General features: G+C 37.0%; 3 protein-coding genes across 7 annotated transcripts in view; 1 reads left to right on the top strand and 2 right to left on the bottom strand.

Moving 5' to 3' along the window:
• Positions 1 to 4,123, top strand: part of LOC148640201 (B-cell receptor CD22-like) — a 31,451-nt gene extending 27,328 nt beyond the window's left edge. The window contains exon 19 of the mRNA XM_088620427.1: positions 1,058 to 4,123. Within this exon, the coding sequence (XP_088476553.1) occupies positions 1,058 to 1,261 (204 nt within the window). The 3' untranslated portion in view covers positions 1,262 to 4,123. The remainder of the gene's footprint in view (positions 1 to 1,057) is intronic.
• On the bottom strand, positions 3,608 to 18,596 carry LOC148640200 (myelin-associated glycoprotein-like). Of its 5 annotated transcripts, none has more exons than XM_088620429.1 (11): positions 18,492 to 18,596; positions 17,545 to 17,791; positions 17,271 to 17,346; positions 16,488 to 16,841; positions 14,324 to 14,635; positions 13,766 to 14,032; positions 12,060 to 12,329; positions 10,678 to 10,971; positions 8,556 to 8,655; positions 8,096 to 8,195; positions 3,608 to 6,066 (listed from the first exon to the last, which is right to left on the bottom strand). In XM_088620429.1, the coding sequence occupies exons 3-11, from the start codon at positions 17,311 to 17,313 to the stop codon at positions 5,443 to 5,445; spliced, it is 2,364 nt and encodes a 787-aa protein (XP_088476555.1). In that variant the 5' UTR covers positions 17,314 to 17,346; positions 17,545 to 17,791; positions 18,492 to 18,596; the 3' UTR covers positions 3,608 to 5,442. The 5 variants fall into 5 exon arrangements, with proteins under 5 accessions (XP_088476555.1, XP_088476554.1, XP_088476556.1 ...); XM_088620428.1 differs by having other exon boundaries at positions 17,556 to 17,791; positions 18,492 to 18,595; XM_088620430.1 differs by having other exon boundaries at positions 8,108 to 8,195; positions 17,556 to 17,791; positions 18,492 to 18,595.
• Positions 18,597 to 20,642: 2,046 nt separating this feature from the next.
• LOC148640199 (B-cell receptor CD22-like) lies at positions 20,643 to 27,957 on the bottom strand. The gene is made up of 9 exons (XM_088620447.1): positions 27,892 to 27,957; positions 27,077 to 27,430; positions 24,817 to 25,128; positions 24,259 to 24,525; positions 23,565 to 23,858; positions 23,116 to 23,209; positions 22,553 to 22,568; positions 22,384 to 22,458; positions 20,643 to 21,876 (listed from the first exon to the last, which is right to left on the bottom strand). The coding sequence occupies exons 1-9, from the start codon at positions 27,932 to 27,934 to the stop codon at positions 21,745 to 21,747; spliced, it is 1,587 nt and encodes a 528-aa protein (XP_088476573.1). The 5' UTR covers positions 27,935 to 27,957; the 3' UTR covers positions 20,643 to 21,744.

The raw sequence follows: 27,957 nt of genomic DNA, 5'->3' as shown, positions 1-27,957 counted from the left end.
ACACACCGAAGGCCACAGGGGTCACTGTTGCAGCGAAGTTAACTCTGGCTGACTCAAACCCACCCACCACACAATTATGGTCACTGTTTGAAGAATCCAAGTCATACAGTAGCTGACTATACACACAGATCCTCTGGCTTTTTTGCCCTTTTGCAGAAACAGGGCAGTCTTTCTGATTGAATTTGTAGTAGTTTTTAGCATCGACATGTTGCAAAATGATTTAACGGGAACATTCATTTTACATCCTTGGGGGATTCGCAAGCTGATGCTTCCCAAAAAAAAAGGAAGATGTCACCCCCCTCACTTCCCCAAAGCAGATGAGTTTCAAAACGTGTGAATTGCACAATGATGCAGCACGCTGCTTCCATCTACCCTGTTTCTAAATCTGCCCTCTTCAGCTCAGCTCAAAATAAAAAAAAGCAATTGATTCTGTTCCTTGTCTGTCTATTACTACTACTCAGAATGAAACCTGAACATTTTAGCCACCTTCCTACAGTATATTCTAGATGTTTTCCTCGAAAGAAACCTCCTCAAGGACAAAAAACAAAACAAAAGAAAGGAACTATTCACTCTCATTGAACACAATGTTACATTGCATTTATAACAGGTTTCTTTTATTTTAAGGATCATAAAGATCTAGATAAAGCATAGCAATCTGATTAGCATCTATCCTTACTAATATATTTCTATCTTAAATTTAAGGTAAGAAAACTGCTCTCTAATGTGGTGGCACTCCTTTGTCCAAACACCTGAGAGCAATTGGATAGATCCAATTCAGCTAGAAATTTCTCAGCATACCATACATTTCTATTTTCAGACTTAAAAACACAGCCTTTTAATTTCTGATGGTGTCCTCTGGTTTCATTGTTAATATTGAAGTAACCTTTGTGTTGATGTGACACAGGGTTTTGCATATAGTAGCTGTACCAATTTATGGGGAAATGTGAGGTAAAGTTATGTAAATGTAATTACGTAAGACTTCTGTAAGAGAAGAAACGGATAAGGCATTGTTGAGTGGGGCAAATAACTTTCCCTGTTTCCCTGTTTTTGCAACCAGTCATCAGGGAAGACAGATTATGAAAATCTGAAGGGAACCCTGAGCAACCAGAAAGACAAGTCAGAGGAGAACGAGAGTGAAGAGATCCACTATTCCAGCGTTTTTGCTGTTCAGCCTTCTCTTGGCAGGACTCTGGAATGGGAGTCAGAGCCAGATTCCGAAGAAGAGGAGTACATCACAAGATACTCAGACGTCAAGCCCTAAACCATCTCATGGTTTAAATGCACCTGTGCTTCTCAAATCTGATACTTCAGCCCATCAGATGTCCCTGGTTTGCACACTTTCTTAGCTCTTCTCGGTATTCTTTCAGTTAAACCAACATGACCACTTTGCTTCAGTAGGTCTAATCCAGGCCAATGCTGTAAAAGCATTTAGAAAGTTACTGTAGATTGCACCCTTTTAAAGCAGGAATTAAGGAGTCCTGGAATGCAACAATTTTATTTTCTTGTAGGAGTCGCTCATCAGTTTCTTTAAATGCTTGTAAATTATTATTAACATGCAAGACAGACAAGGCACAGTGACTAAAACTGCCGCTTTACAGCTCCTGGGTACAATACTGTTCTTGGAGTGGAGATTGCTTGGTCTTCCTGTATTCATATGGGTTTTTTTCCAGATCCTCCTTCTTCCTATCTTCCAAAAAGGAGAAGGGAAGATTCAGTTGGCTATTTCATGTATTCACCCTCTGAGGGAGGGACATTGAATACTCTACCATGACAAGAGAGGTCCTGGTGTTTAGAGTACAGTTACGATATATAAAATACAATATATGTATAGTATTTTAATAGCACAGTCCAGAGGAAAGTGGAGGAACAAGCATTCCAATCCTTGTTAATGTACAGATCACAGTTTGTCGACCTTGCTTTGGCATCCTGAAGATAGACAAAAGTCAAACTCCAGTTTAAAGCCTCATTGGTGAGTCGCTACACAGATCTTCCTGTGCTTACCTCCCACATTTGCTAGGAGATAATTGACAACACATAACAAACTCACTCAAATAGTTGTTTTTTTCTTGTTGCTGATGCACTTTGTACATAAACAGTAGAAGCTCAGTCAGCAGGTGGAATGACTCAGAAGTGCAACATGGAGGGATTAACTAAACCTCCAGGGGCATTGAAAGGGTAAACGTTCAGAGGAACTGGACTAGAATGTCTGTGTGGCGCTGATGTGAATTAAGCAATCAGGTGCTGAGCTCTTAAAAACAGACCGTTGCAAGCAAAGACAAATCTATCAAATGAATAGTGCTTGTGTATCCTGTAAATGTAACAGCTTTCAAATATATGTGTATTTCTGTACATAGGTGTGTGGGAATCCCAGTGGCATGGCACCTATCGGCACTGCTGCCTGAAAGTCCTGAGTTTAGATTTTGGACAAGGGATCCAACTCATAGATTTCTATTGGTGCTCCAGTTTCCTCCCACCTTTAAAGACATGGTGGTGGGTTTAACTATTGTCACTGATTGTATGTGTTTATCTTTTAACTTGGGGACACAACTTGAGAAAATTCCCCTCAGAGATAGTAACCCATGCCACAAAATGAGGGAGTACAAGACTTTCTGAAAATGGATGGATGTATTTATATGTTCATGAAACCCTTGAAGGTTAGCTCACTCTACCTACAGTAGTAGGTGTAATCAATATTGTGGGCTATGTACAACCCACAAAAAATAAGGCTCAAAGTCCTTCAGAGGCCTCAATTCTTACACTCTGCAAAAATGTTCAAAGTGTTTTTGAAAGTTTTTTTTAAATGATTTTGATTGCCATTCAAGAAATGTGTACAGTAACTGCTTGAAAACTGTATTCTTGTGGACTTGCATCTCCATAAAGTACAGTTTAAACTATCTGACATTTAGTTTATGAAGAGAACACAAAAATATGAATCCCTTTTTAACTAAGGACATTCCAACTGTTAAAATTTCAACTTATGCTGGAAATTGGAGAAGTTTGCAGAATTTTTCATTTTCTTCAAATCTATGTCTTGCTACATTGTATGTGTAATCCAATTTTCAAGTTTCAAAATATGTCTCTCTAACAAAAAGATGACAGCTCAAATTTTTCAGCATGTTCTAAGATAAGGTCTAAAATGGAAAACAATTCTTAGTTAACAGTTTAATGCTATTAATATACAAACAGGAACTATATGTGCAAATATTATGGGTTCGCCTATACAAATCTGCTTTTCTGTAGCGCTGCCGAACTTTAGCTTCGTTTGTACAAAATAAAAATACTTAATACTTTTTTGAGAATACTTAGAAAAGAGTAAACTTAAAACTATAAAAAGAAAAGCCTTAAAAAAAGCTTATTAACCATATATAAAGATATACATTGCATAAATATGTTTGTTTTTCCTTGTAGTACAAGTTTCACAAATTAAAATACTGCTAAAATGTGACAAGATAAATTGTATTTTTATCTGGGTTGTGAAACTGCCCTTCTAGGTGAAAACCTAGTGCCTTCTCAGTTTTCTTCGGACTTGCACAGTTCCTTGTATTTGTGAAAGTGTAATAGAGATTTAACTTTTAGACACTTTGTAAGAACAGACAGAACATTCTGAAACAGATAAAAGAATTTAATTTTGTAGTTTATATTACATATTAAACATACTAATATAGATACACTGAGCATATATAATCTTAACATTACAGCATAAGTGGAAATTTACAGTCTACAGAAACAATTGTAGTATTACTAAAATGCTTAATGACTACACAGTAGGGTACTGGATTAATCTAATGATGTTTATTATTCTTTTTTATTTTTACAGGTAATAGCTTAAATATTCAATAATGATTACTGGATATTTTGGAGGGAATTAATAAATGCCCCCAAATAATTAGATTAATTTGTTAAACAGCTCATTTCCTTTCTAAAGCAGAAACCAAAAGATGTAGAAGCATTCAACCTTTATTACACCCAGGAAATGAATGTAACATGGCATAGTTATCAGTGAGCAATTATGAATTTGCAAAAAGAATGTTCTTTCCAAAACAAATGTATATTCAGTATTTTGCCATCAAAGCTGTCAGAAAAAAATATACTTGACACATTAAATTTTATTATGTTTGTAGCACTTCGTGTCTTTTTCTGTCTTTTGTGATATACCAATCAAAACCAGGGAACCCTTAACACAAGTTTTTTTTAATTCCAAATGGAATTCTCAGTTAGTTATAGTTTAAAAACTGTAACAATAATAAATTAAGCTTCATGTTTTAATGTTTTCATCTGAAAATCAACTGAATTTCTCAAAAGAAGAACAGAGTCATATGTTAGTTTTTTCTATATATATGTACAGGATGTTACTAGTTGTAAACAAAAAAGGCATAGCTAAGCAAATCACTAAATTGACTGAGGGAGTAATTAAGAAACTGAGAGTTCAACATGATCAAAAACTTGAAAACGCTGTGATCCCAAAGCCCAAAAACCTTGAAAAACTTGAAAGATAGCACTGAATGTCCCTCAATTGGGCATTCCACAGGAGAATATCAAATATTCAATGGTCCTGAACTTTCCCAGTCTTGGTGACCTCATTGTCACATTGACTTTTACTGTAGCCCTAGCTGAGCTCATGATTATCTAATTGAATTCCACATTTAACTCATAATTTACCAAACAGACATTTTCATTTATCACCAATTTGATAACTGGAGTAACTTAAGAATGTCATTGTAGGAACAGAAAAGGGTCGAAAAAGGATTAGTTATTCAAAATATGACTTCTATTACGGGATTTGGGCAAGCAACAAAATGTCTAACTGCATTGAAAACCAGAAAATAGTAGGGTCATTAGGACCAGAGATGGAAAACCCTGTTCTGCTGATTCTAATCCTATGTTCAACGATCTGATTTGATTTATTTTTATTTTTATTTTTTATAAATTGACCTGCACAGAAAGAAAAGTAAGGCCAGGTGTTTGTCCACCCCTGCTTTATACCCAGTACTACAATGGGTTTAATTGTTTAATAGACCACTCAGGTTGGAACAATAATCAGAAAACACTAGACCTTCCAGTAATTGAACTCCCCTAGTCTAGATACTCTAATGGATTTATGGAGAGTGCTCCATAAATTTGGTGCACTATAATAGTCTATCAGGCTGAACTACAGTATACTGCATATAGTAACAGTTGGTTGTCCTTTGTGCACAACCAAAACAATGTTTTTTTAATTATAAAATTTTTTATCAGAATAAGAACGTTCACATCTTAAGTTTATTTAATGTCAAGCATAGAATTTGTAGACGGTATGACTGTGTCAATCATTCCATTACAGATTCGTTTCATTTAAGTGAGATGTTGTATATTTCCTTGTAACTTTAGAAAAAATTTAATTGATCTTTTTTGTATAATGAAGTGATTTAGTAGGAGAAATATTGTCTGATTGATATCTGTTGACTATTTAGACCGCTTAACCTCTGCGTATTCATTTTCTTCTTCTACACAGTGCTTCTTGGTGTTGCTGGTTGGAGGGTGAAGTTGTACAGAGTCATTCAAAACGGACTCGGAAACGTTCTGTTCTGACTCTTCTTCGTTATCCCTGCTGTCATGTGATTGCAGCCCAGCTGGCAATGGCTGCTTTTTAGCTGCCCCGGACCGCTGAATATTTCCATATTCACACTCTTCAGAGGCAGAGGGGAGAGAGCTCGCTCCCTGCTCTTCGTTCTCGCCTTCAGATGGATCGTCTTGATCTGAGGGTTTGTCAGCGGGCCGTGAAACAGGCAGAGTCCCAGCTCGCTTGTCCTCCACCTCGTTTGATCTGCGGACCTCTGCGTAATTTTTCTCATTTGGCGCCGACTTGCCACTTGCATCCACTCCGGCTCTTTTGATTTTGATCACAGCGTAGTCCGTCTGGTTCCCTGACGATATGATCACAGGAGAAATTGCCCCGTGGTCTTTGGGTTGGAGTTTGGAAAAATCCACAGTGGTGTAATGAAGTGTGTCTGTTGGGTGTTCAGTCCATGCATCTTTCGAGAGCTCTTCTTTATTGGCATACACGGACTCATCGTCTTGTGGGGGATTCTGCAAAACACGCACGAGTTAAAAACGGAGAATCAATTTTAATAAGAAAAACGACTAGCCACTATAGATAATATGCTTGGTTTGATGCAATCTTCCTATTTTAGGATGCAGAACAAAACGCTATACAGTAAGTGGGATAATAGCTTCAGTCTCAAGATAAAGAGTCTTTTATGAATGGAAAAACTTCAAATATGGTCTGCACTGGTACAGTGCCAAAAACAAAACTAGCAAATCAGCCCATGCACAATGAGTTTATAGGCTTTGAAAGTGATAACTCAAGAATAAAACAGATAAGCACTCCGTTTATGTCCTTCACACATAAAACAATATTTTTTACACGTTTCTTGTTTTTCAAAACATGTTTATAATTACACTGGATACTTGGACACATACCGTACATTGCATTGGCATATTTAATACCTGTTTAATGTAAAAGAGTGAAAATGATCAGCTCATTTTCTGAGTTTGAGCTCTGTTCCCTACATAGCTTGAGTGATGTCAGTGAAAGACAGGCCATCCCCTCAGTCAGAAATAACCCTTTGCTCAGTTGCCAAAAGATCTTGCAATGTGATAAAAAGTCAAATGGCTCTGATAAATGGACTGGTCAGAAGTCAGTTCAGGGGTCATTGCTGTGAATTGAGATGTAAAGAAACAAATGACGATTCAACATTCAACAAGTATTAAAAGAGAACAAATTGCTAAGAATAACTTCTGGTCAGCTCAAAGTATTGTTGCTTGGGTGTTCTGAACAATTCTGTACATCAGTGCAAGCCTGGCGAGGTCTCATTTTTCACAATAAAAAGAAACACAAACAGAAAGGAACTTCCAAGTGGTCATTAACAGTCACATTGTCTAAATGTGACTGAAATCACAGAAATTGCTCAACATGTGTCATTATATTGACAAAGAAAAAAAAGAACCTTACGTTCACCCCTATACAAAAGCATTCTACTGTTTTTAAATGTTAGTTCATCCTTCAAAAAGAAAATACAGTACAGTTAAAACTGATATGGCTCCATTTACATATAGTTGACTTATTTTTCCTTCTTATTCCTGATTCAAACTTTGACCTACTCTATGTTGCAAAACATACAGTATGAGAGGCATTAAAACACAATAAATGCTCATTGTTCCAATACTAAACTGTTTCATTTTAATACCTCTTTATAACCACATTATATGTACGGTATATATGCTGGTGTAAACAATAAAAAAGTCATGCTGTAATAACTGTGAACACTATATGTTAAGACTTTATACAGCATATTTTATAGTGCTACAATATAAAAAAATCTAAACAGATTATGTAATCTGAATCTGAAGTATATCCACATTTATATTTAATAAATATATTTAAATATATTTATAGTTAAGGTGGATGCGCACATTGGTGGTGGTTGAGGGGAGTCCCCATTACCTGTAAACGCTTTGAGTGGAGTGTCCAGAAAAACCCTATATAAGTGTAAGCAATAATAATAATAATAATAATAATAATAATAATAATAATAATAATAATAATAATTATTATTATTATTATTACTATTATTATATTTTAACTGAAAATCAAACCACATACAGAATATAGTGGATTTAAAACTACACATACTGTATTGAATACAGTATTGAATATTGCTACTATTATGACCATCTGTGTTTAGCAAATAACAGAAACTGAGCTATCTAACTTATATATAATAATATATAATATACATATAATGTAACAAAATGAAAAATGATCAGGAAACATTTTGGTTAACTTTCAGCATCGGGTAGTTCAAACGTTCACCAATAACAGAAATCGCAAAACTCCAAACAAATATTCCAGCCTTTGCCAACACATTTCTCACATGTTTGTCATGATCCCCAGTGTCATATGTCTCAGGAATATTTTTTTTTCTTAAGTGCATTACTTAACAGTGTAATTCACCTTGGTTGAAGTGAGCCAAGATTTAAAGAACCAACTGGTGATTTCCCAAAATACAAATATTAAAATAATAATAAAATAATAATAAAAAAGGCACACTTTTACATTTGTTTGTACCTGCTGTTCTCCATTCATGTGAATCAGTTCAGCTGTGTCCTCCATGCTGGTTTTGGTTAATGATGGCCTGAGAATATCTTTTTTTCTCCTAAGAACAGAACAGTATACTGTTAAAATATGTAACTTCATAATGAGAAAAGAAGTCCATACCTCTGGCCCCACAATAAAGACCTGCTGCTGTACATAGAATGGGTACAGACAGTGGCCTAGAGGAGAGATTATGATTTTCTTAGAGTTTTCCTGTTTTTTTATCTCCAACTTTATTTTCATTTTGCTCTGTTGGTGTGTGTCCTTGCAGCTAATGTAGGAACTTTGCTTATATTTGTACACTAAACTGACCTAAATTAAACTAACACAGGTCCTGGTCAAAGACTTACAGTATAAGTCTATCCCAGCTTACATTCTGGCTTACAAAGGCTCTAACAGCCGAAAATCCGAATGGACTTACTTTTGAAAACACTGCAGCAGACAGCAGAACAATGACATCAACACAGCACCAATAGCCCCTCCAATCAGCAGGGTTTTCCAATTCAAAAGGTTCTCTGGAGCTAGAAAAATCAAAAATAATTAGCTAATAATGTTTGCTACCTGTATTTGTGCTGTTTACTTCTTATGTAATGTTATTTTCTTCTGACAGAAACCCCCTGAGGTGTTACTCATTGTCTCTTCTGAAATCAAGGAATTGCTACTGATATTGTAATATGTCATTAGGGCTCTTCCTAAATTGGTTCTTTGTGTTTTCACAATGAAAGATACATGGTGAATCTAAATGAGGAATAAAGTGAGACTGCTGTGAGAGTAATTTGTAGAAATCTTAAATAAAGTATGCAATGTGTACAGTATGTACAATTTCTCAACATTAAAAGGGAAATGTGGTGCTTAACAAATATCATATGAGACTATTATTATGTCAATGTATAATAACTGTATGCTCTGATAAAGCTCTGTAATACCACGCTGTCAATTTCAAACAATACTTTTCTTTATGCAATCTTCTGAGCCATGAGAGAAGCCCTCTGTACATACTAGGACATTTAAAGGCAAAAATGGATGCAGTTCTTTGTTCATGGTAGTACAATGAGTATTTATGTATCTACCTTAAGCCAGGAAAGTATACAGTAGGTGTATGTAAATATTTTTCTTATAAAGAGCAAATAAGATAAGTAGTTAAAATAGTCAATGTCTATCTTATTTATTTGTGGTCTTTTTGTTTACCTGTTATAATGTAAATACTACTGTACATATACATTTGCTCCCCTAGGTGTTTATATATACAGTAGTTCAGGTGGGTAGCTGCGTCGACACCTGAAGAAGGCTCCACGGCCGAAACGTTGTGTTCTCTTTCTTCTTTTTTTCAGCATGGAATAAACCTATTACTTGTTCCTCTATATATACAGTATACTGTGTTTAACAATCAAGGCACAATGACCAGAGATTCAATTTTGAATGCAAAATATCACCACTTAATCAGTACTGAGAGTGCTAATGATCTTTGGTGTTCAGAGCTAAAAGCCAGTGTTTTATACTGATCTTGTAGTGTGTCTACATCACAGATACCACACACATCCGTGACACATCTACAAGGGCTTCACTGGAATGAAAGGTTTTGGAGACTGACACTGTGGAGCTGGTGGATCATGTACTGTATGTTAACAGCCTAATAAGTTCTGAGCTTCAGTTTAGTATGCTTTTTGTGTGATTTTAGTTTTGCACCAGATTTCCCTTTTGAGTAAAATCTTGTATACAGATAACAAGAATATGGAGATACTGTATAGCAACAGTGATGTACTGTCCAAGCAACTTAAGATTAAACAGACCAGAGCCAGTGTTTTAAAAAACAGAAGCTGAGAAAGCAAATCAGAAGACAACTCTTCTCCTTAGCATACACCTTCACATCACCACAATCACATCCTGTCTCATGTTAAACTGCCTTCTCATTTTCATTGCACACCCACGTTGTCCACTGCACGGACTGAGGTACAGTATTCTGACTATATCTACTACATCCTTGGAAATAGTTAGGAAAGATCTATGTTGACATACTGCACAGTAAAAAGGAATGTTGATGGGATATTTTGTTCTTGCATGCCAATAGCAAATTATATCGTATATTTATTTTATATCATGGTGGCTCAGTAGTTCAGCATTGCTGCCTTGTAGAACTGGGGCCCTTGGTTCAAATTCCTCTTTTGCTCCCTGCAATAACTTTGTTCGCCTCTGTTTATGTGCTTCGTTTTCCTCCCACCATCCAAATATGGTTCTGTAACATCGGATCTTGTCTAAGTGTGTGCTTGTGTGTAAATGTGCTCTGAAAAGGACTGGTGTCCCACCCAGTGTGTATCCTGTCTTGTGCCCTTGACTGCCAAGCTAGGCTCCAGCTCCCCCCTGACCCTGTATTGGATAAAGCGGTTTAGAACATGAATGCATGGAAGGGTGGACTCGAAGACATTGGTATTTCTAGGAATGGTTTTGGATGGTAAAAGAACTATGAATCAGTACGTACGAAAGAGTACATTCTAAGGCACGACATCACAACAATTTCAAGAAAGAACAAAGATGTTATCTCTTACGTGATTCTGGAGGAGCTACGTAAAATTGTAGACGGTAATATCCGGCGTCATTCCTGCTGACACACTGAATATCAGCAGTGTTTCCAGGTGTTATCTGTAGAATAAGGGTGCTCTTCAGGCCTCCGCTGGCCAGCTGCTCTTCCTTAATCACGTGGTCAGTAGAGCCATTGCTGACTTTGTGTCCAGAGAGGAGCCACTCAATAGTGGGTGGGGGCTTACCCTGGCTTTCACACTGGCAAATGATGTCACTTGTTCTCCTGATGCAGCTGGAAGTGTTGAATATGTTTGGTGCATCTGCAGTGAATAATAAATAAATGCAACTTATTGCACACATAATAAATGTATACCCTTCAACAGCGGTTAATATTATAATTACGTGTATGTACCTAGAAATTCAGTGTATCTGCATTACAGAATATACAGTGCTGTGAAAAAGAATATACACCCCCATACAATTCTATGGTATTATATATTCATATATATCTGACCTTCACCTAGTGCTCATCAAGCCCTAACAGTAGATAAATCTGACCTCATGGGACAGATAACACACACACACACATTTTTACTTTATTGAATTGTTTTTTAATATATATATTGTGTTATTTGTGTGTGTTACTGTTGGAACTAGGTGAAGGTCATGGCTTGGCTTAATATGTAAAACCATAGACTCTTAAGAGGGTGTAGTTTCTTTTTCACATCACTGTACATTATGTGGTACATAATCTGTATTACAATAATATAAAGTCCTCAGTCTACTAAGGTACTCGATAGTGTTGGAACTCTTTAATTAATGGAATTTTGCTGTGTTTTATCCCATTCCATTCTTTTTCTGTCCTAGAAGAAGCAAGCTGTATAAGATACTGATCGCAGGATATCATGTTGTACATTGTAAAACAACCTGCTTCTTTCAGGCTGATGCATTACTTATTGCCTTTTCTCTTGCATTTCATTGGATTCTCCTTTGAGATAATTAGAATAAATAGGCCTAAATGCCAGGTGGGATATTTATTTTTGCCTTTCTTGACACATTGCAGAATAGGTGCAGTCAGGACGGCTGGCTCCGTATGGTTGCTGTTGCATACAAGATGGTTTCAGGTCTGCTCCTTGCACAATTAACTTTCTTTGCAAACATTTGGTAAAGCTTATGTCTCTGAAGCAAAGTCTGGAGAAGCATTCGCAATTTATCTTGGATTGATTCACTGTATTTAGCACTGCTATTTATGGAGTACTGTCAGTTTATGTTTGCCTTTCTGAGAATGTACAAATTATTAAATTTGGCCTAGCTGTAACATGGGGTACGCATGCTTCACAGTATCTTTCCAAACATTGTATTCCCTAAAGTCTCCTTCACTTTAGGGAATACTTCACATTTCACTTACATTTCACAGTCACGTTGACTTCTGAAGATTTATCAGCTCCATGTTGATTCTTTGCTTCACAGTAGTACTGTCCCCTGTCACCGAATTTAATTACTTTAAAAGTGAGATTGTTTCCAAATCCTGTCTGTGTAACCTGACCTTCGTTAACTTTAAACCAGGTGTAGTTTCTCACAGGTGGGTTGGCATTGCTATTGCAGGTCAGGGTCACTGAACTGTCTTGTAATACTACATCAGATGGACTGATTGATACAGATGTGTCCTTTGGGGGATCTGAAAGAGAGGAGAGCTGCATCAATGATTTACTGCTGATGATAAATCGGAATCCTGTAAAAGTGGAGATTTGTACAGATTAATCATTGGTAATAACTCTTTTATCTGAAAGTAAGAAATATCTTTATAAAGTATGAATCAAATTCTAATATGTGCTTTTAAAATATATTACATAATTATGTACACCTGCTTATTCATTGTTGATATTTTTATCGATGACTTATGAAGATCTGTTCTTACCATATTATTAGGTAACAAATACAGAATGGTTTTTCACACCAGAGCTTATCCATGTTACTACGGTACATTTGAAACACATAACTCCCCCCCCCCCCCCCCAACCTCGAATGGGACAACAGTTCATCACAGGGGTTGCCCCCATCATGCTGAACCACATTTATACAGCTGGCTGGACAGGAGCAACTGGGGTAAAGCACCTCACTCAAGATACAACAGCAGTGTCTGCAGCAGAGACTTCAACTCACAATCCAACATTTATGAGCCCAGAAACTTATCCACTACACTACTCTGACTCAATATTACAATATTACCATTACTACAGCTACTCCAACATAAAATCACAATGTATAATTTTATGTTCTAGGGCACTTACTCGCTACATGAATAAACAAGAGTATTTACAATTAATAGCAAGAAACAAATCAGGTTTCTGTGTCTTCACACACCTTCAGAAGCCATGGAGTCAAAGCAATTGTTCACAGAATGGAAATCATTTTAAAAAAACAATGTGAATATTCATCTTTGCAAAGAGAATAGACATCCAAACTTATGTAATCCGTGAAACACATACCTGCATATAACCATAAATCAAATTATTCTGTAAATTGTTATAGTGCTTATAATAAATAATCTTACAAGTTGGGGGGAACTCATTTCATCCACTGTACTGTAAAGAGTATCACACACCTGGCTGACACATGGCAGCCATTTTGTACCATCAGCCCTTCTTACAACATACTGTATCCGACAAGATGTGGGAAACAGCTTTGTCAGTAGAATTAAGGAGGAATATCATGGTACCCAATTGGAGTAGAATTTAAACAAGACTCCAGGCTTAACACCTCTGCTCTTTTGAAACATAGCAAAGTAGTTAATTCATTTGTTTATAGTCCTATCTGAAGGACAACGCCTTGTACAGTATGGTGACATTGTTTCCAATCACAATACTGGGGCAAAGGGACACCCTTGGTTTTCCTTTGAGAGCGCTCATCACAGTACTGACCAGGTCTAGACTTCCTTTGTGATATCAAATGAGATCAGGCTACAAGGCAGTAATACTACAGCAAAGCCAAACATCTGTTTTGAAATTCACAGTGTTTCTCTTCATGGATATACTGTACTTAGTAAAAGGAATAAAATAAGATATTATGATTAAAATATAGATTCCCATCGTTCTGAGTACAGAACATACGTACATTCTGCTTGAAGCTGCACCGTTGTCGAATTCTCCTTCCCGTGTTCGTTCTGTGCTTCGCAGTAATACTGTACACTGTCAGTGTCAGTTATATTGAAAGTGAGAGTCTGTTCAGCCCCTGTTTGGACTGTCTGACTCCCGTTCACTTTGAACCAGGTGTAGTTGGTCACTGGTGGGTTGGCATTGGTGCTGCAGGTCAGAGTCACAGAATTGCCTTGTAATATTGTGCCAGAGGAGCTGACTGAGGCTGAAGTGTTTTTAGGGGAATCTAAAAGTAAAGACATTTTATCAGAATAGTCCAACAGTGATAAACATATTTTCTAACACAGATTATTGGTTTGTACAGTTCAGTAGTTCCCAAAGTAAAGAAAAAATGTAATGTATCTGCAGAACTGAGATACCATAAAAAATATTTTCATTAGTCTGCCAATACATATTGACAACAGTGGTAAGCTTTTGGCATTGGATTGTTCTGTAGAATCCCCAGGATTTAAAAAAATGATATGCGGTTTCCTTTATATGTTTATGTAGTGTGAATTATGCATTATGAATCTCTTACACCGTACTCTGATAGTCACAGTCCTCTCAGAACTCTTGGTGACATTGCTCTGTTCCAGTGGATAGAGCGCAGTGCAGGTGATGTTCAGCTCATGGTGGAGATGTGAAGCAGTGAAGGTCAGGACAGAAGACACAGATGTGGTTTTGTCCTCATTCTCTACCTCCTGTTGCTCCACAGTCTCATTCAGGCTGGGGGTCCATGTGAGGGCTGGGGGGAGTGTGGGACAGGGGGCAGCAGTAGTGCAGGTTAATGTCACAGGGGTCCCCTCCTGCACTTCTGCTGGTGGTGGTAATTTTGGTTTCCGTGGTCTACCTAGGAGACATGGACACTTTGACAATCACTGACAGAGCACTTGTAAAGGAAAACACTACACTATAATTATTAGTCTTCTACTAAATGAAAAGGTAAGATACACTTTATTAATCCCCAAGGGGAAAATTAAGTTTCCAGCACCGCTTATAGATATACAGTAAAAGATCACAAAATTGCCACACCACTGGTTCCCAATGCTGGTCCTGGTGACCACACACCTGCTGGTTTTCATTTCATACCACCTTAATTAGATAATTGAAGCCTTAATTAATCTAAGAAGTTACCTCAATTGAAGATTTTGATTTTATTTCACTTTCACAGTACAACAGTTAAATCTCCAACATGTTTAAGAGTTGGTAACAAACAGTTCAAATCAATCTTATTATTAAGTCAATGAAGGGTTTGATGGTGAAACTAAGGGCTCAACTAGATCTTGGAGCTGATCAGTTCATGGACTTCCATGGGTAGAAAAAACATTTCCAGGAACTCATTGTGTTGCACTGGGGAACTAAAAAGTGACATTGAAGAAGCTTTTTTTATCCAAAATCACTGTGGGGAGAAGATGCTACATACTATATTTGCCACTATAGATGTGGCCTTCTTCAGATCCACTTTTGTCCTACTGTATTTCCTCCACAGACTCCAGTTGTGTACCAACAATGGTGGCTCCCTCCCCCTTAATCAACCTGTTCACCTGTTCAGTTGGACAGACCTTTTCTTCCGTATGTTACCCCACACTCCTAGAAGGATAACAGACAACACTAGCCACCACACTCGGATAAAACACAGCCAACGTCTTACTACAGACATTAAAAGGTGAAGCTTCCTAAGGAGAAAGGGACTCAGCAGTCTCAATCTCTTCATCAGTAACCTGGATGTTAGACTTCCTTAGGAAAAGAAGCCTTGACTGCCCTTCTTACACACAAAATCCATGTTTGTGCCCTAGTCCATGTTTTCATCCAGATCTACACCACGGAACCTGTGGGACTCCACAGTCTCAATCTCTTCATCAGTACCCTGGATGTTAATGGGAACAGTAGGAGGTCTTTCCCTTTTAATGTGCACTACCAGTTCCTTAGTTTTGCAGATGTTAAGTTGTACTCAGTTGTCCTTACTCCAAGGCAATATTTTTGAATTTGTTTTCTTTATACTCAGTATTTTGTCTTTGGTAATGAGGCCAATTATTGAAGTATCATCAGACAAATTAGAAGAAGACAGGAAGGAATGTAGTGCTTGAAATCATTGGCATATAAGGTGAAGAGGAAAAGAGTAAGGACAGTACCCTGGGGTGCCCCTGTACTACAGTGAAACACATCAGAGACTCACATCATAGTGGTCTTGTCTGTACTTAATCCTATATCAGTTTGATGAGAGCAGGGTGGACCTGCACTTCTTTAAGTTTTCTTCCAAACAGGTGGGGCTTAATAATATTGAAGGTGCTTGAGAAGTAAAAAAACTCAAGCTCTCACTTGAACTTCTCTATGTAACATACTCTATGTAACATTCTTAGGGATCAGTACGATACAGACTTCATGGTAAAGAACTCAATACTTCAGTCTCATATTTCATATCAATCATAACCATATTCCTTAATATATTCCTTAGGAAATCTTGAGTTACAAGTTGAAACAAAAGCACTATTTGAGGTAACATATCTGCATCTGAAAGATACTACAAAGTATCTGAAAATATAAACTCCAGTTAGTAGTTTAGATATCATTTATAATTTAAGTTATCGCTTTTTAAGTCATTATTATATTCCAGAGTCAGCTCTAGAATATGACTGGAATTGGCAGTTTTGAAAAGAAATAACAAGAAAATTCAGCCAAAAAAGCTGAAAAAAGTATTTTACCTGTAACTGTAAGTTCAGTTCCTTTTCGATAGGTATATTTAATAGGTTCAATTCTGAAGTAAATTGTGGTGTTATCGCTTTTTGTTACGTTTCTCAGAATTGTGGTGCAGTTGTTTTGATTTAACTTGCCAGGAATCTCCCACCGGTTGTCAGGTCCTTTTGTGTCTGAGTTAAACACTCTAGATCCACTGATCCCACCCTTTATCCAAACTCCAGTAAGGGGAAACTGCAGATACCCCTTGTATGCTTCTTCAATTTGGTAACTACAGGGAATCAGCACACAGGAACCAGTCAAGGCTGGTATCTTGTCAGGCATTGTAATCCCAAAACCAAAAAGTTCTTCACAAAAGACAGCTAGAAAACAAAATTTAGATGACAATGAATGTGTGTTTTGTAAATAATACACAACATTTCCATAACACAGCTAGTTTGTTACAATGATCTTATAGGGACGTTGAACTGAATAAAACAATAAACAATAAAAGTGTGTATGTTAATGGATCCTAAAAAATGAAATAATCTTGTTACAAATCTGACCAGAGTAAGAGGAAGGTATGTCTTGAATAACATTTTTATATCAGCAAAGAGTGTGTGAAAATGTACTCATCACAGGTGACTATCACTCTGTCAAACATCGAGAAATACATCATTACTGTATTTCTTCCTGCCCATTACTTTATCTTTATCTTTGAAGGAATAATATGCTTGCGACCTGCAGTCTCCGACAGGTGTTGCCTCTAACACAGAGCCCAAATGCAGTTTAAGTGTGAAATGTTCACTCACTTTTAAGCAGACAGAAAAGAATGAAGCTCTTAGTCCCAGACATGTTCCTGAGTCAGAGGTATTGAGAACAGTTGCCCTGCAGAAACACACAACAGTTAAGACACTCTGGAACGGGCAGACAAAATGAAAAGCATTTTGACACTGAGACCTTGTATTATTCAGAATTATGTGTTCTACAGAAAGCGTGAAAATATATTAATTTTAAACCAATGTGAAAACAATGAATTAACACAATTTTAATGATATCTGGATAATGAATAATGGGATAACTTGCCATTCACAAACCTCTTGAATCGTCAATGTTTCTGACTCCTCAGTGCTGAACGAGTTTCTCTCTCAACCTCACAAAGAGAATTTGCAGTGCTTCTGCCTTGTCCCCGAACTCCTTCATCCACTGCAAGTACAAGGGCACAGTGTGTAAGTCGTCCCAGTAGCAGGTCCGAGAGGAGGACAGGGGTACTGGGTCTGGGACACTGCTTCACTGCAGAAGTGAGTGAGAGTGTGATTCACTTTTTAATGGCCTTAAGGATCAAGAACATGAAGTCTATTGTTTGAATGTGTATGGAGGTGATTTCCATTCAAAAACAACTATTAGAGAAATATGTAAATATCATCAGTATTCATATCTTGTTCTTATCTCATCCTGCCTTAAAATACAATATATTCAATAACAAAATATTGAGAATTCACATCCATTTTCTAATGGATTTCATTAATATTTTCAAAACCTTTAATATTTTATTCAAAGTTATCACTTTATTAAATATAATTAGAAGAGGTATGAAAAGAATAGAGGCATAAAATCAAGATCTATTCATTTTCAAATAAACTTGCTCTCACCATTTAATCTGCATTTTGCCTTGTGTTTCTCTTCCTTCTTCGCCTCATGTCAGTCCTTTCTTACAGTCCCTGTACTGGCTCACTTTTGCATCATGTTCATAGCCCTATTTCTTGTCTGCTGCTGTTTCAGCTATTCTGCCTATATCTGTCTTCAGTTTCTTATTTTTCCCTACACCCAGCAAGACCATAATGTGCTAATAATTAATCTAAGGCATTAACACAATTTAAATGTCAACACATTTACCAAAAAAATGTGTGGTTTTCCAAAAAAACGTATGAAATACAATGACTGAATTCCAAGCTTTCACTGAAGAAAGAAAATATTTTCTTTTCGAACTTTTAAAAAGAAAGAAATTGAAATAAACAGAATGGAATACTTGCCTTGGAGCACTTAGATGTCAACTCTGCTGCAGCACAGTCCTACTGTGATCTCTATCTCAGAAAGGGGAACCAACAACAACATTTCCGTCTTCATCTCAGCCCTTCTGCAGTGTAGGTCTGCTAACTGCAGACACACTCAACTCTACAGCATTAGGACTGAGAGCCACCCAGAGACACTTCAGCACTACTGTGCCTCACTGACACCTCAGAAGGAGAGCTGTCTCTCTGAACAGTCACGCAGAGTTAAGGGGTCTACAGTATGTGCAGCACTGTCTAAGGGGCAGAGAATGAAGGAAACATATTGATTATGTAAAGGCTTAAATAAATTGTCTGATTGGCATAAAGCAAGGAAAATAGAAAAATCAATGATTTCCTCTCACTTTAAAAAGAAAGTGCTGTTTAAGGACTGCTTTATTTTACTATTGGGCTCTTCTTGTCATCTTTTGATGGATTTCTCTCTTATTTGAAAAGGAAAACAAAATGTAGCTTTTTGAATTTTTATTCTTTCTAAAAATATGTTATAATAATTCAGAAACTTCTTAATGAACCATCTCCAGATCCTTGTGGTTCAATGATGTAATTACAGTACTACTGTAGGCTTGTGCAGTGTGCTCAGAGAAAGTCCAGTACAGGCTGTGTGCATTGTCACGCTGATTCACTGCAGTTTGAGACGCTAGGGGGAGTAGGAGAGCTCAGTCTTCTGGCCCCTTCACTTCCCTTTTTGTGAAGGTTGAATTGCATTACTAAATGTTCTGTATTACAGCTGTCGAATCATACAAAAATAATAATAAACAATTGACCTTTAAAAGTATTAATAGAAGACTTTCTTATTGTAGAAAGAGCTACTGAAGCTATTTTGAAGACTTTAACAGGGGTAATTTCTTAATTTTAAGTAGTTTTCTACCACCCACAGACTATTTTAAGGTAATAGATATGATAAAAGGACTAGTAAATAAAGGAATGTTAAAGCAGGCATGGAAGGATGAGTTACAGAAACACACCGGGGTAAAAGAGCAAAGAGTACCTTTAATAATATAATAGTCCTAGTATATGTTGACTGTGAAAGTCCAGAATGTGACACAATTGATCCAAGTGTTAAATCAGCCTCTGAGATCTATACTTGTTTGCAAAGAAACCAATTGCTTGCAATGACTGCTTTCACTTCCCACACAGAGAAGAAGAGAGTAACTACTAGAAGAAGAGAAGAAGAGACTTGAAATACCAATTTAAAATGCTACTGTAGCTTGACTGGTAAGAGACGTTCATACTGTATCTCCCCTGACATTGTAATGACTTAAGGAAAGTGTTACAAAATAAAATACAAGCTTCTCCCAGTACATACAGTATCCATCCATTTCAGTGCCTTATTCCTTATGAAAACTGCACTTGAAAGTACTGTAAGTGCTATGAAAAAGTGCAGTGAAACAGAAGCTCAAAATAGTTTAATGTGTACAGGCAGATAGAGCTACAGGAAATTCCCACTACTGCATGTAGGAAGGTAATCTATTTTAGACACGTGTTCTGATTGTGAGTATTACTGGATTTCAAATGCTGTGGTTTTGCTAATGTACTGTAACTCCACACTATTCTGGCTTCTTAGACTGTACAGACTTCTTCATGAAAGAGATTACTTTTGTGTGAGCATGTTTTATTCCTTATTTTCTGTCCCTTTAGAAAACATTGAAAAACTTTTCCCCCATATGTTTAAATACACCAGTCTCGTACCTCAGTGACACCTCAGTAAGAGAACTGTCTCTGTGAACAGTCCCATAGAGCTAAAGAGTGTATGCACATTAGATTTCAAGAGGCAGAGAACTGAGGAAACGTTTATCCATCATGGAAACACCTAAATAAATAGACTGAAAAGGAAATACATTTTAATTAAAAGACGTTACAGTCAAGGAAAGGAACCTCACCTCAGAAAGAAATGTTTAAATGTGCTATTAAAGGACAGCTTTACTTCATCATTTTGTCAACATTTGGTGACATTTTGAGAAGGAAAAGTTTCAAAAGTTTAACTTAATTGAAAAGAAAAACCACGTGTAGATTTGTATTTTTTTATTCTTTCTAATAGTATGATGGAATAATTTTAGAGAAAGAATGATCATTAGGAATTAACTGGGGAATTATTTGATTAAAGTAATAATAATAATAATAATAATAATAATAATAATAATAATAATAATAATAATAATAATAATAATCTGCCACCTGCAGGCTATTGTAATGTAGTACAAATTATTAGACCAGGACTTGTTTGTAGCGGAACGTTAAAGCTGACATGGAAGAATGGACAGCGTATTGAGAACTCTGAGTTTATCCTTCTGTTTTTGAGTTCCTTCAGTACATATTGTCTAACCCCTTTTTTGCAGAGGACAAGTTATCTAAGAAGATTCTATCAAAGCATGTACTTTGCTTGTCCATGGTAACAAGTATCATTCTAAAGATGGCTGTCTTTTACAGGCATTGTCAAACTCTTAGGTGGAGTGAGAGATTTCAATACTATACAAGGGTACAGGTACAGTATGAAAATGTAATAGTAATTAATGAAGATGCATGGACCCCATCTCATGTCATGGAAACAGATGAGGGTGTTGTGCAGATTCCTCACAAATGGCTTGAATGGTAAAGATGAAAACATTTGCCTCACTGAATTCATTATTAGTGAAGGCAGAGACTTTTACTTACATAACACACAGTGATTCTGTGTTGAATACTTGTGCTGTCCACTTCAATTTTTATCCACGTCAAAGACTAGTAAAGGACCAGACATTCTGAAACTCATGCTCAGCATTTACGGCAACTAGTTTACTCCCATGGGCTGATGATTACGCAGAGAAGTGTTATAGCACTTGATTAACCAACTGGATAACAAGATCCAGCACTGGTGAATGGAGGAAATAATTTGTATGAAAGCTAAAAACATGAGAAGTGTCTGAAACCAAACAAATGCATTGGTTTAATTGAGCCATACAGTAGCTACACATTAGAAAACATTACAAATACTGTATGATGTGCATATGATACAATGTTATCATATATGGGTGTACTAATAAGTAGGAATTTGTATATTGAAATTGCTTTACAGTAAGTTTTCTGCATAAAATTCTGTTGTACATCATACAAAACATTAAGCTGTTAATATTAACGACTGGTCATGTATCCAGCTGACTGGAAATATACTTGAATTTACAACAAGCAATCGTGGACTTAAAGGGAAATGAAGTGAAATCACTGTTAATTAACAGAACTTTCACTTTTTCTCAGAGAGAGAGGATGCTGGATTCGTCAGCTCCTTCCGTATGGTTTCATAGTCCGAGGAAGTGGCAGCTCTGTCCAGTGCAGTGTAAGTGTCACTGTCCTGGGCCTTCTTTCCTTCTGCCACCTGGGGGGGACAGCACACAAGGCAGTGAGGGCTCATTGCTCAGCGCAGCTTCAGCTTTCATTCTCACAGTCTATCCTTACCAGCAATATGAATTCAAGGGGGCTGTCAGTTGACAGTTTTGCTGGGAATAAAGCTTTCAGTTTCTGTGATCTTTTATGCATAACTGCATTATCCCTAATATTAGAAATGCTGAAACCACATATTCTTTCACCCTCAAACCAAATCCTCTATTTGAAATTATGCTACTCTGTAATTATTTGTGGCTTGACTGCTGTGTCCTTACAGTCCTTTTGGGTGCACTACAGTTACTTTGCTGGTGTTCCTTTTGTTTCAAATAAACTATTCCCCATTCCCATTTACTGATCAATTCTTTGACTCATTTTATAGCTTTCATGATACTTTCAATACTTTCTATGCAGTTATTTCAGATAAAAGCCCTATAAAGTGCTCATCTAAAATACCTTCACAATGCAGACAATATAAAGTGAATCAGACAGATTTACTCACCTTTAGTACTCCATAATCATCAGGAAGATGGGAGAGCTGCAGAGTGGCATACTGGTCACAGTCTCCTTGGTGTCTCTGTGAAAGGTTAAATCAAAGACATCACTAGAATTTTGTCGTGAAGATACTCTAAAGTACAGATAAAAGAGAGTGCAAGACTTACAGTACTTACCTGTACTTTCTTTTGTCTCCATATCCAAATTATAGAAAGAGAGAAAACAGAGAACAACATGTTAGTGTGATGCTTAGTTTAATTTTACTTTGCCATGGTAAGTGCAATGTTAGCACTGTCCCAAAATAAGTACTCATCAACCTCAAAACCTCAGCTGTCAAAACTGAAATTAACAAATAGAGTAAAATGTTCTTACTGCATTATATTTTCACATTACTTACCAAGTCAGGTGTAAATGATCCTAAAAATATGATGGGTTTTATTTTACTTTCTTAATTTTTCCCCAAATGCTCCTTCATGCTGCACTATTGCTATTGTGTATACTGAGTCTCAGTAGCTCACAATTGCCCTAGAAGAGCTCATTGGATGTGTTGTGCTCATTAATGCATATTAATGATTATATACTGTAGTAGTGTATACAATATACTAGTGATTGCCTTAATGTTTTATAGATTTTTTATTCACATTCACATTACCATGCATTAATGTAATATATTATCATTGACTCCATACTGTACATATAACTACAGTTATATTCATATTCACAACACCAAATGTCTTACCTTTTATTTTTCAATACAAAAAATGCCACAGTTAAAATATTTATTCCAATTGTGATTCCTGTGATAGTATATGGAATTACATCAGATGGACATTCTGAAAACAATAACAAAAATGCTTATGGAGAAAAACCTGTACATTCTACTTCAGGAATATTTACATCCTGCAAATTATGAAACATTTATTATCTCATTATGTCATATTATGAAATTAAATATGAAAGCATGAAGTAATTAACTAAAATTTAGTTTGAATATTTATCAGATTTCGGGAGTCAAATTTTATTTTGCCACTAGCATATGACCTATGAACTAATTTAACTATAGCAACAGTTCTGTTCTGTTCAACAGTCCTGTAGCAACTGTACTGGTCATTTTGTCGGGAGTCTCTACTAGAATTTGCCATTTTCTTTTGTGTCTGAAGAAAAGTTTTTTTTTTGTATTCCTCTTACTTCCTGTTAGACGATGAACTTGAAGCTCAAAACTAGAAGAGCTGATAGAGTTGTGGCTCAGGCACTGAATGTTGTCTGTCTCCTCAGGTGTCTTCAGGAGAGTGAGGGTGCTCCTTAGGACTTTGTTCTCCAAAAGCTCTTCCTTAATGAAACTGTCAGTGGATCGACTCCTGAGTCTTTGTCCAGAGAGCAGCCATTCAATGGAAGGTAAGGGGTTTCCATGACTTTCACAAAGGCAGGTGATGTCTGTTGTAATTTGCGTACACCTTAATGACTGAGAGATCTTTGGTGCATCTGCAGACAAGAAAGCCCAGCTCACTGCATGCAAATAAATGGATTTCCAAGACAAGCTCTACTTAACATTTGATCGTTAAGTGTGACACTTTAAAGTGATTTATCTCACAAGTCCAGCAATAAATCTGGATATCTTCATCTTATGACTAGCAAGTACCCATTCAATATAGTCATTTATTCCTAGTTTGCTTATCAAACTGAAATAAGGAGCATCTCCAGAGCTGTGATCTGCTTTTAGGCAGATCAGGCTACAAGGCAGTAATACTACAGCAAAGCCAAACATCTGTTTTGAAATTCACAGTGTTTCTCTTCATGGATATACTGTACTTAGTAAAAGGAATAAAATAAGATATTATGATTAAAATATAGATTCCCATCGTTGAGTACAGAACATACGTACATTCTGCTTGAAGCTGCACCGTTGTCGAATTCTCCTTCCCGTGTTCGTTCTGTGCTTCGCAGTAGTACTGTACACTGTCAGTCTCAATTATATTGAAAGTGAGAGTCTGTTCAGCCCCTGTTTGGACTGTCTGACTCCCGTTCACTTTGAACCAGGTGTAGTTGGTCACTGGTGGGTTGGCATTGGTGCTGCAGGTCAGAGTCACAGAATTGCCTCGTAATATTGTGCCAGAGGAGCTGACTGAGGCTGAAGTGTTTTTAGGGGAATCTAAAAGTAAAGACATTTTATCAGAATAGTTCAACAGTGATAAACATATTTTCTAACACAGATTATTGGCTTGTACAGTTCAGTAGTTCCCAAAGTAAAGAAAAAATGTAATGTATCTGCAGAACTGAGATACCATAAAAAATATTTTCATTAGTCTGCCAATACATATTGACAACAGTGGTAAGCTTCTGGCATGGGATTGTTCTGGAGAATCCCCAGGATTTAAAAAAATGATATGCGGTTTCCTTTATATGTTTATGTAGTGTGAATTATGCATTATGAATCTCTTACACCGTACTCTGATAGTCACAGTCCTCTCAGAACTCTTGGTGACATTGCTCTGTTCCAGTGGATAGAGCGCAGTGCAGGTGATGTTCAGCTCATGGTGGAGATGTGAAGCAGTGAAGGTCAGGACAGAAGACACAGATGTGGTTTTGTCCTCATTCTCTACCTCCTGTTGCTCCACAGTGTCATTCAGGCTGGGGGTCCATGTGAGGGCTGGGGGGAGTGTGGGACAGGGGGCAGCAGCAGTGCAGGTTAATGTCACAGGGGTCCCCTCCTGCACTTCTGCTGGTGGTGGTAATTTTGGTTTCCATGGTCTACCTAGGAGACATGGACACTTTGACAATCACTGACAGAGCACTTGTAAAGGAAAACACTACACTATAATTATCGGTCCTTTACTAAATGAAAAGGTAAGATACACTTTATTAATCCCCAAGGGGAAAATTAAGTTTCCAGCACTGCTTATAGATATACAGTAAAAGATCACAAAATTGTCACACCACTGGTTCCCAATGCTGGTCCTGGTGACCACACACCTGCTGGTTTTCATTTCATACCACCTTAATTAGATAATTGAAGCCTGAATTAATCTAAGAAGTTACCTCAACTGAAGATTTTGATTTTATTTCACTTTCACAGTACAACAGTTAAATCTCCAACATGTTTAAGAGTTGGTAACAAACAGTTCAAATCAATCTTATTATTAAGTCAATGAAGGGTTTGATGGTGAAACTAAGGGCTCAACTACTGTAGATCTTGGAGCTGATCAGTTCATGGACTGCCATGGGTAAAAAAAACATTTCCAGGAACTCATTGTGTTGCACTGGGGAACTAAAAAGTGACATTGAAGAAGCTTTTTTATCCAAAATCACTGTGGGGAGAAGATGCTACATACTATATTTGCCACTATAGGTGTGGCCTTCTTCCGGATCCACTTTTGTCCTACTGTATTTCCTCCACAGACTCCAGTTGTGTACCAACAATGGTGGCTCCCTCCCCCTTAATCAACCTGTTCACCTGTTCAGTTGGACAGACCTTTTCTTCCATATGTTACCGCACACTCCCAGAAGGATAACAGACAACACTAGCCACCACACTCGGATAAAACACAGCCAGTGTCTTATTACAGACATTAAAGGGTGAAGCTTCCTAAGGAAAAAGGGACTCAGCAGTCTCAATCCCTTCATCAGTAACTTGGATGTTGGACTTCCTTAGGAAAAGAAACCTTGACCTTCTTACACACAAAATCCATGTTTGTGCCCTAGTCCATGTTTTCATCCAGATCTCTTCATCGGTACCCTGGATGTTAATGGGAACAGTAGGAGGTCTTTCCCTTTTAATGTGCACTACCAGTTCCTTAGTTTTGCAGATGTTAAGTTGTCCTTACTCCAAGGCAAAATTTAAGAATTTGTTCTCTATACTCAGTATTTTGTCCTTGGTAATGAGGCCAACAATTGAAGTATCAACAGACAAATTAGAAGAAGACAGGAAGGGATGTAGTGCATGAAATCATTGGCATATTAGGTGAAGAGGAAAAGAGTAAGGACAGTACCCTGGGGTGCCCCTGTACTACAGTGAAACACATCAGAGACTCACATCATAGTGGTCTTGTCTGTACTTAATCCTATATCAGTTTGATGAGAGCAGGGTGGACCTGCACTTCTTTAAGTTTTCTTCCAAATAGGTGGGGCTTAATAATATTGAAGGTGCTTGAGAAGTCAAAAAACATAACTCTCACTTGAACTTCTCCGAGTAAGAGTATACTCTATGTAACATAAAGGTGATTGCATCCTCCACATCATGACTGGTATGTTGTGAAAACTGCAGAGGATCCAGACGCACAGTCAGCTGTTGTTTTAGATGTGTAAAGATCATCTGTTCAGAAATCTTCATGAAGGCCACTGTGCTAAAATAATTCAGAGCTGCAGGGCAGGAGTTCTTAGGGATACAGACTTCACATACTAAACTAAATACTTCAGTCTCATATTTCATCTCAGTGATAACCATATTCCTTAATGAGGAAATCTTTAGTTACAAGTTGAAACAAAAGCACTATTTGAGTGAACATATCTGCATCTGAAAGATATTCCAAAGTATCTGAAAATATAAACTCCAGTTAGTAGTTTAGATATCATTTATAATTTAAGTCATTGCTTTTTAAGTCATTATTGTATTCCAGAGTCAGCTTTGGAAAATGACTGGTCCTGGCAGTTTGAAAAGAAATAACAAGGAAATTCAAACAAAAAAGCTGAGAAAAGTCTTTTACCTGTAACTGTAAGTTCAGCTCCTTTTTGATAGGTATATTTAATAGGTTCAGTTCTGTAGTGAAATGTGGTGTTATCACTTTTTGTTACGTTTCTCAGAATTGTGGTGCAGTTGTTTTGATTTAACTTGCCAGGAATCTCCCACCGGTTGTCAGGTCCTTTTGTGTCTGAGTTAAACACTCTAGATCCACTGATCCCACCCTTTATCCAAACTCCAGTAAGGTGATACTGCAGATACATCTTGTATGCTTCTTCAATTTGGTAACTACAGGGAATCAGCACACAGGAACCAGACAAGGCTGGTATCTTGTCAGGCATTGTAATCCCAAAACCAAAAAGTTCTTCACAAAAGACAGCTAGAAAACAAAATTTAGATAACAATGAATGTGTGTTTTTTATAAATAATACACAACATTTCCATAACACAGCTAGTTTGTTACAATGATCTTATAGGAAAGTTGAACTGAATAAAACAATAAACAATAAAAGTGTGTATGCTAATGGATCCTAAAAAATGAAATAATCTTGTTACAAATCTGACCAGAGTAAGAGGAAGGTATGTCTTGAATAAAATTTTTGTATCAGCAAAGAGTGTGTGAAAATGTACTCATCACAGGTGACTATCACTCTGTCAAACATCGATGTCATCATGAACATTTATTAGGTTTAAATAGAGTTTTCCTTTACTGTATTTCTTCCTGCCCATTACTTTATCTTTAATTTTGAAGGAATAATATGCTTGCGACCTGCAGTCTCCGACAGGTGTTGTCTCTAACACAGAGCCCAAATGCAGTTTAAGTGTGAAATGTTCACTCACTTTTAAGCAGACAGAAAAGAATGAAGCTCTTAGTCCCAGACATGTTCCTGAGTCAGAGGTATTGAG

Source organism: Lepisosteus platostomus, chromosome 26 (assembly GCF_059453375.1).
Source record: "Lepisosteus platostomus isolate fLepPlt1 chromosome 26, fLepPlt1.hap1, whole genome shotgun sequence".
Classification (NCBI taxonomy): Eukaryota; Metazoa; Chordata; class Actinopteri; order Semionotiformes; family Lepisosteidae; genus Lepisosteus; species Lepisosteus platostomus.
This window is presented reverse-complemented; position numbering and strand designations above follow the sequence as displayed.

What these genes read in the sequence shown, in the direction of transcription:
- LOC148640200 (XM_088620429.1), bottom strand. Translation starts at nt 17,313, where the DNA reads ATGTCTGGGACTAAGAGCTTCATTCTTTTCTGTCTGCTTAAAA. An exon ending in AACTGAACTTACAGTTACAG is followed by an intron (nt 14,636 to 16,487) that starts GTAAAATACTTT and finishes CATGTCTCCTAG; the next exon opens with GTAGACCACGGAAACCAAAA. An exon ending in CTGCTGCAGTGTTTTCAAAA is followed by an intron (nt 8,196 to 8,555) that starts GTAAGTCCATTC and finishes TTCTGTTCTTAG; the next exon opens with GAGAAAAAAAGATATTCTCA.
- LOC148640199 (XM_088620447.1), bottom strand. Translation starts at nt 27,934, where the DNA reads ATGTCTGGGACTAAGAGCTTCATTCTTTTCTGTCTGCTTAAAA. An exon ending in TGTGACTATCAGAGTACGGT is followed by an intron (nt 24,526 to 24,816) that starts GTAAGAGATTCA and finishes CTTTACTTTTAG; the next exon opens with ATTCCCCTAAAAACACTTCA. An exon ending in ATGATTATGGAGTACTAAAG is followed by an intron (nt 21,877 to 22,383) that starts GTGAGTAAATCT and finishes TGTCCCCCCCAG; the next exon opens with GTGGCAGAAGGAAAGAAGGC.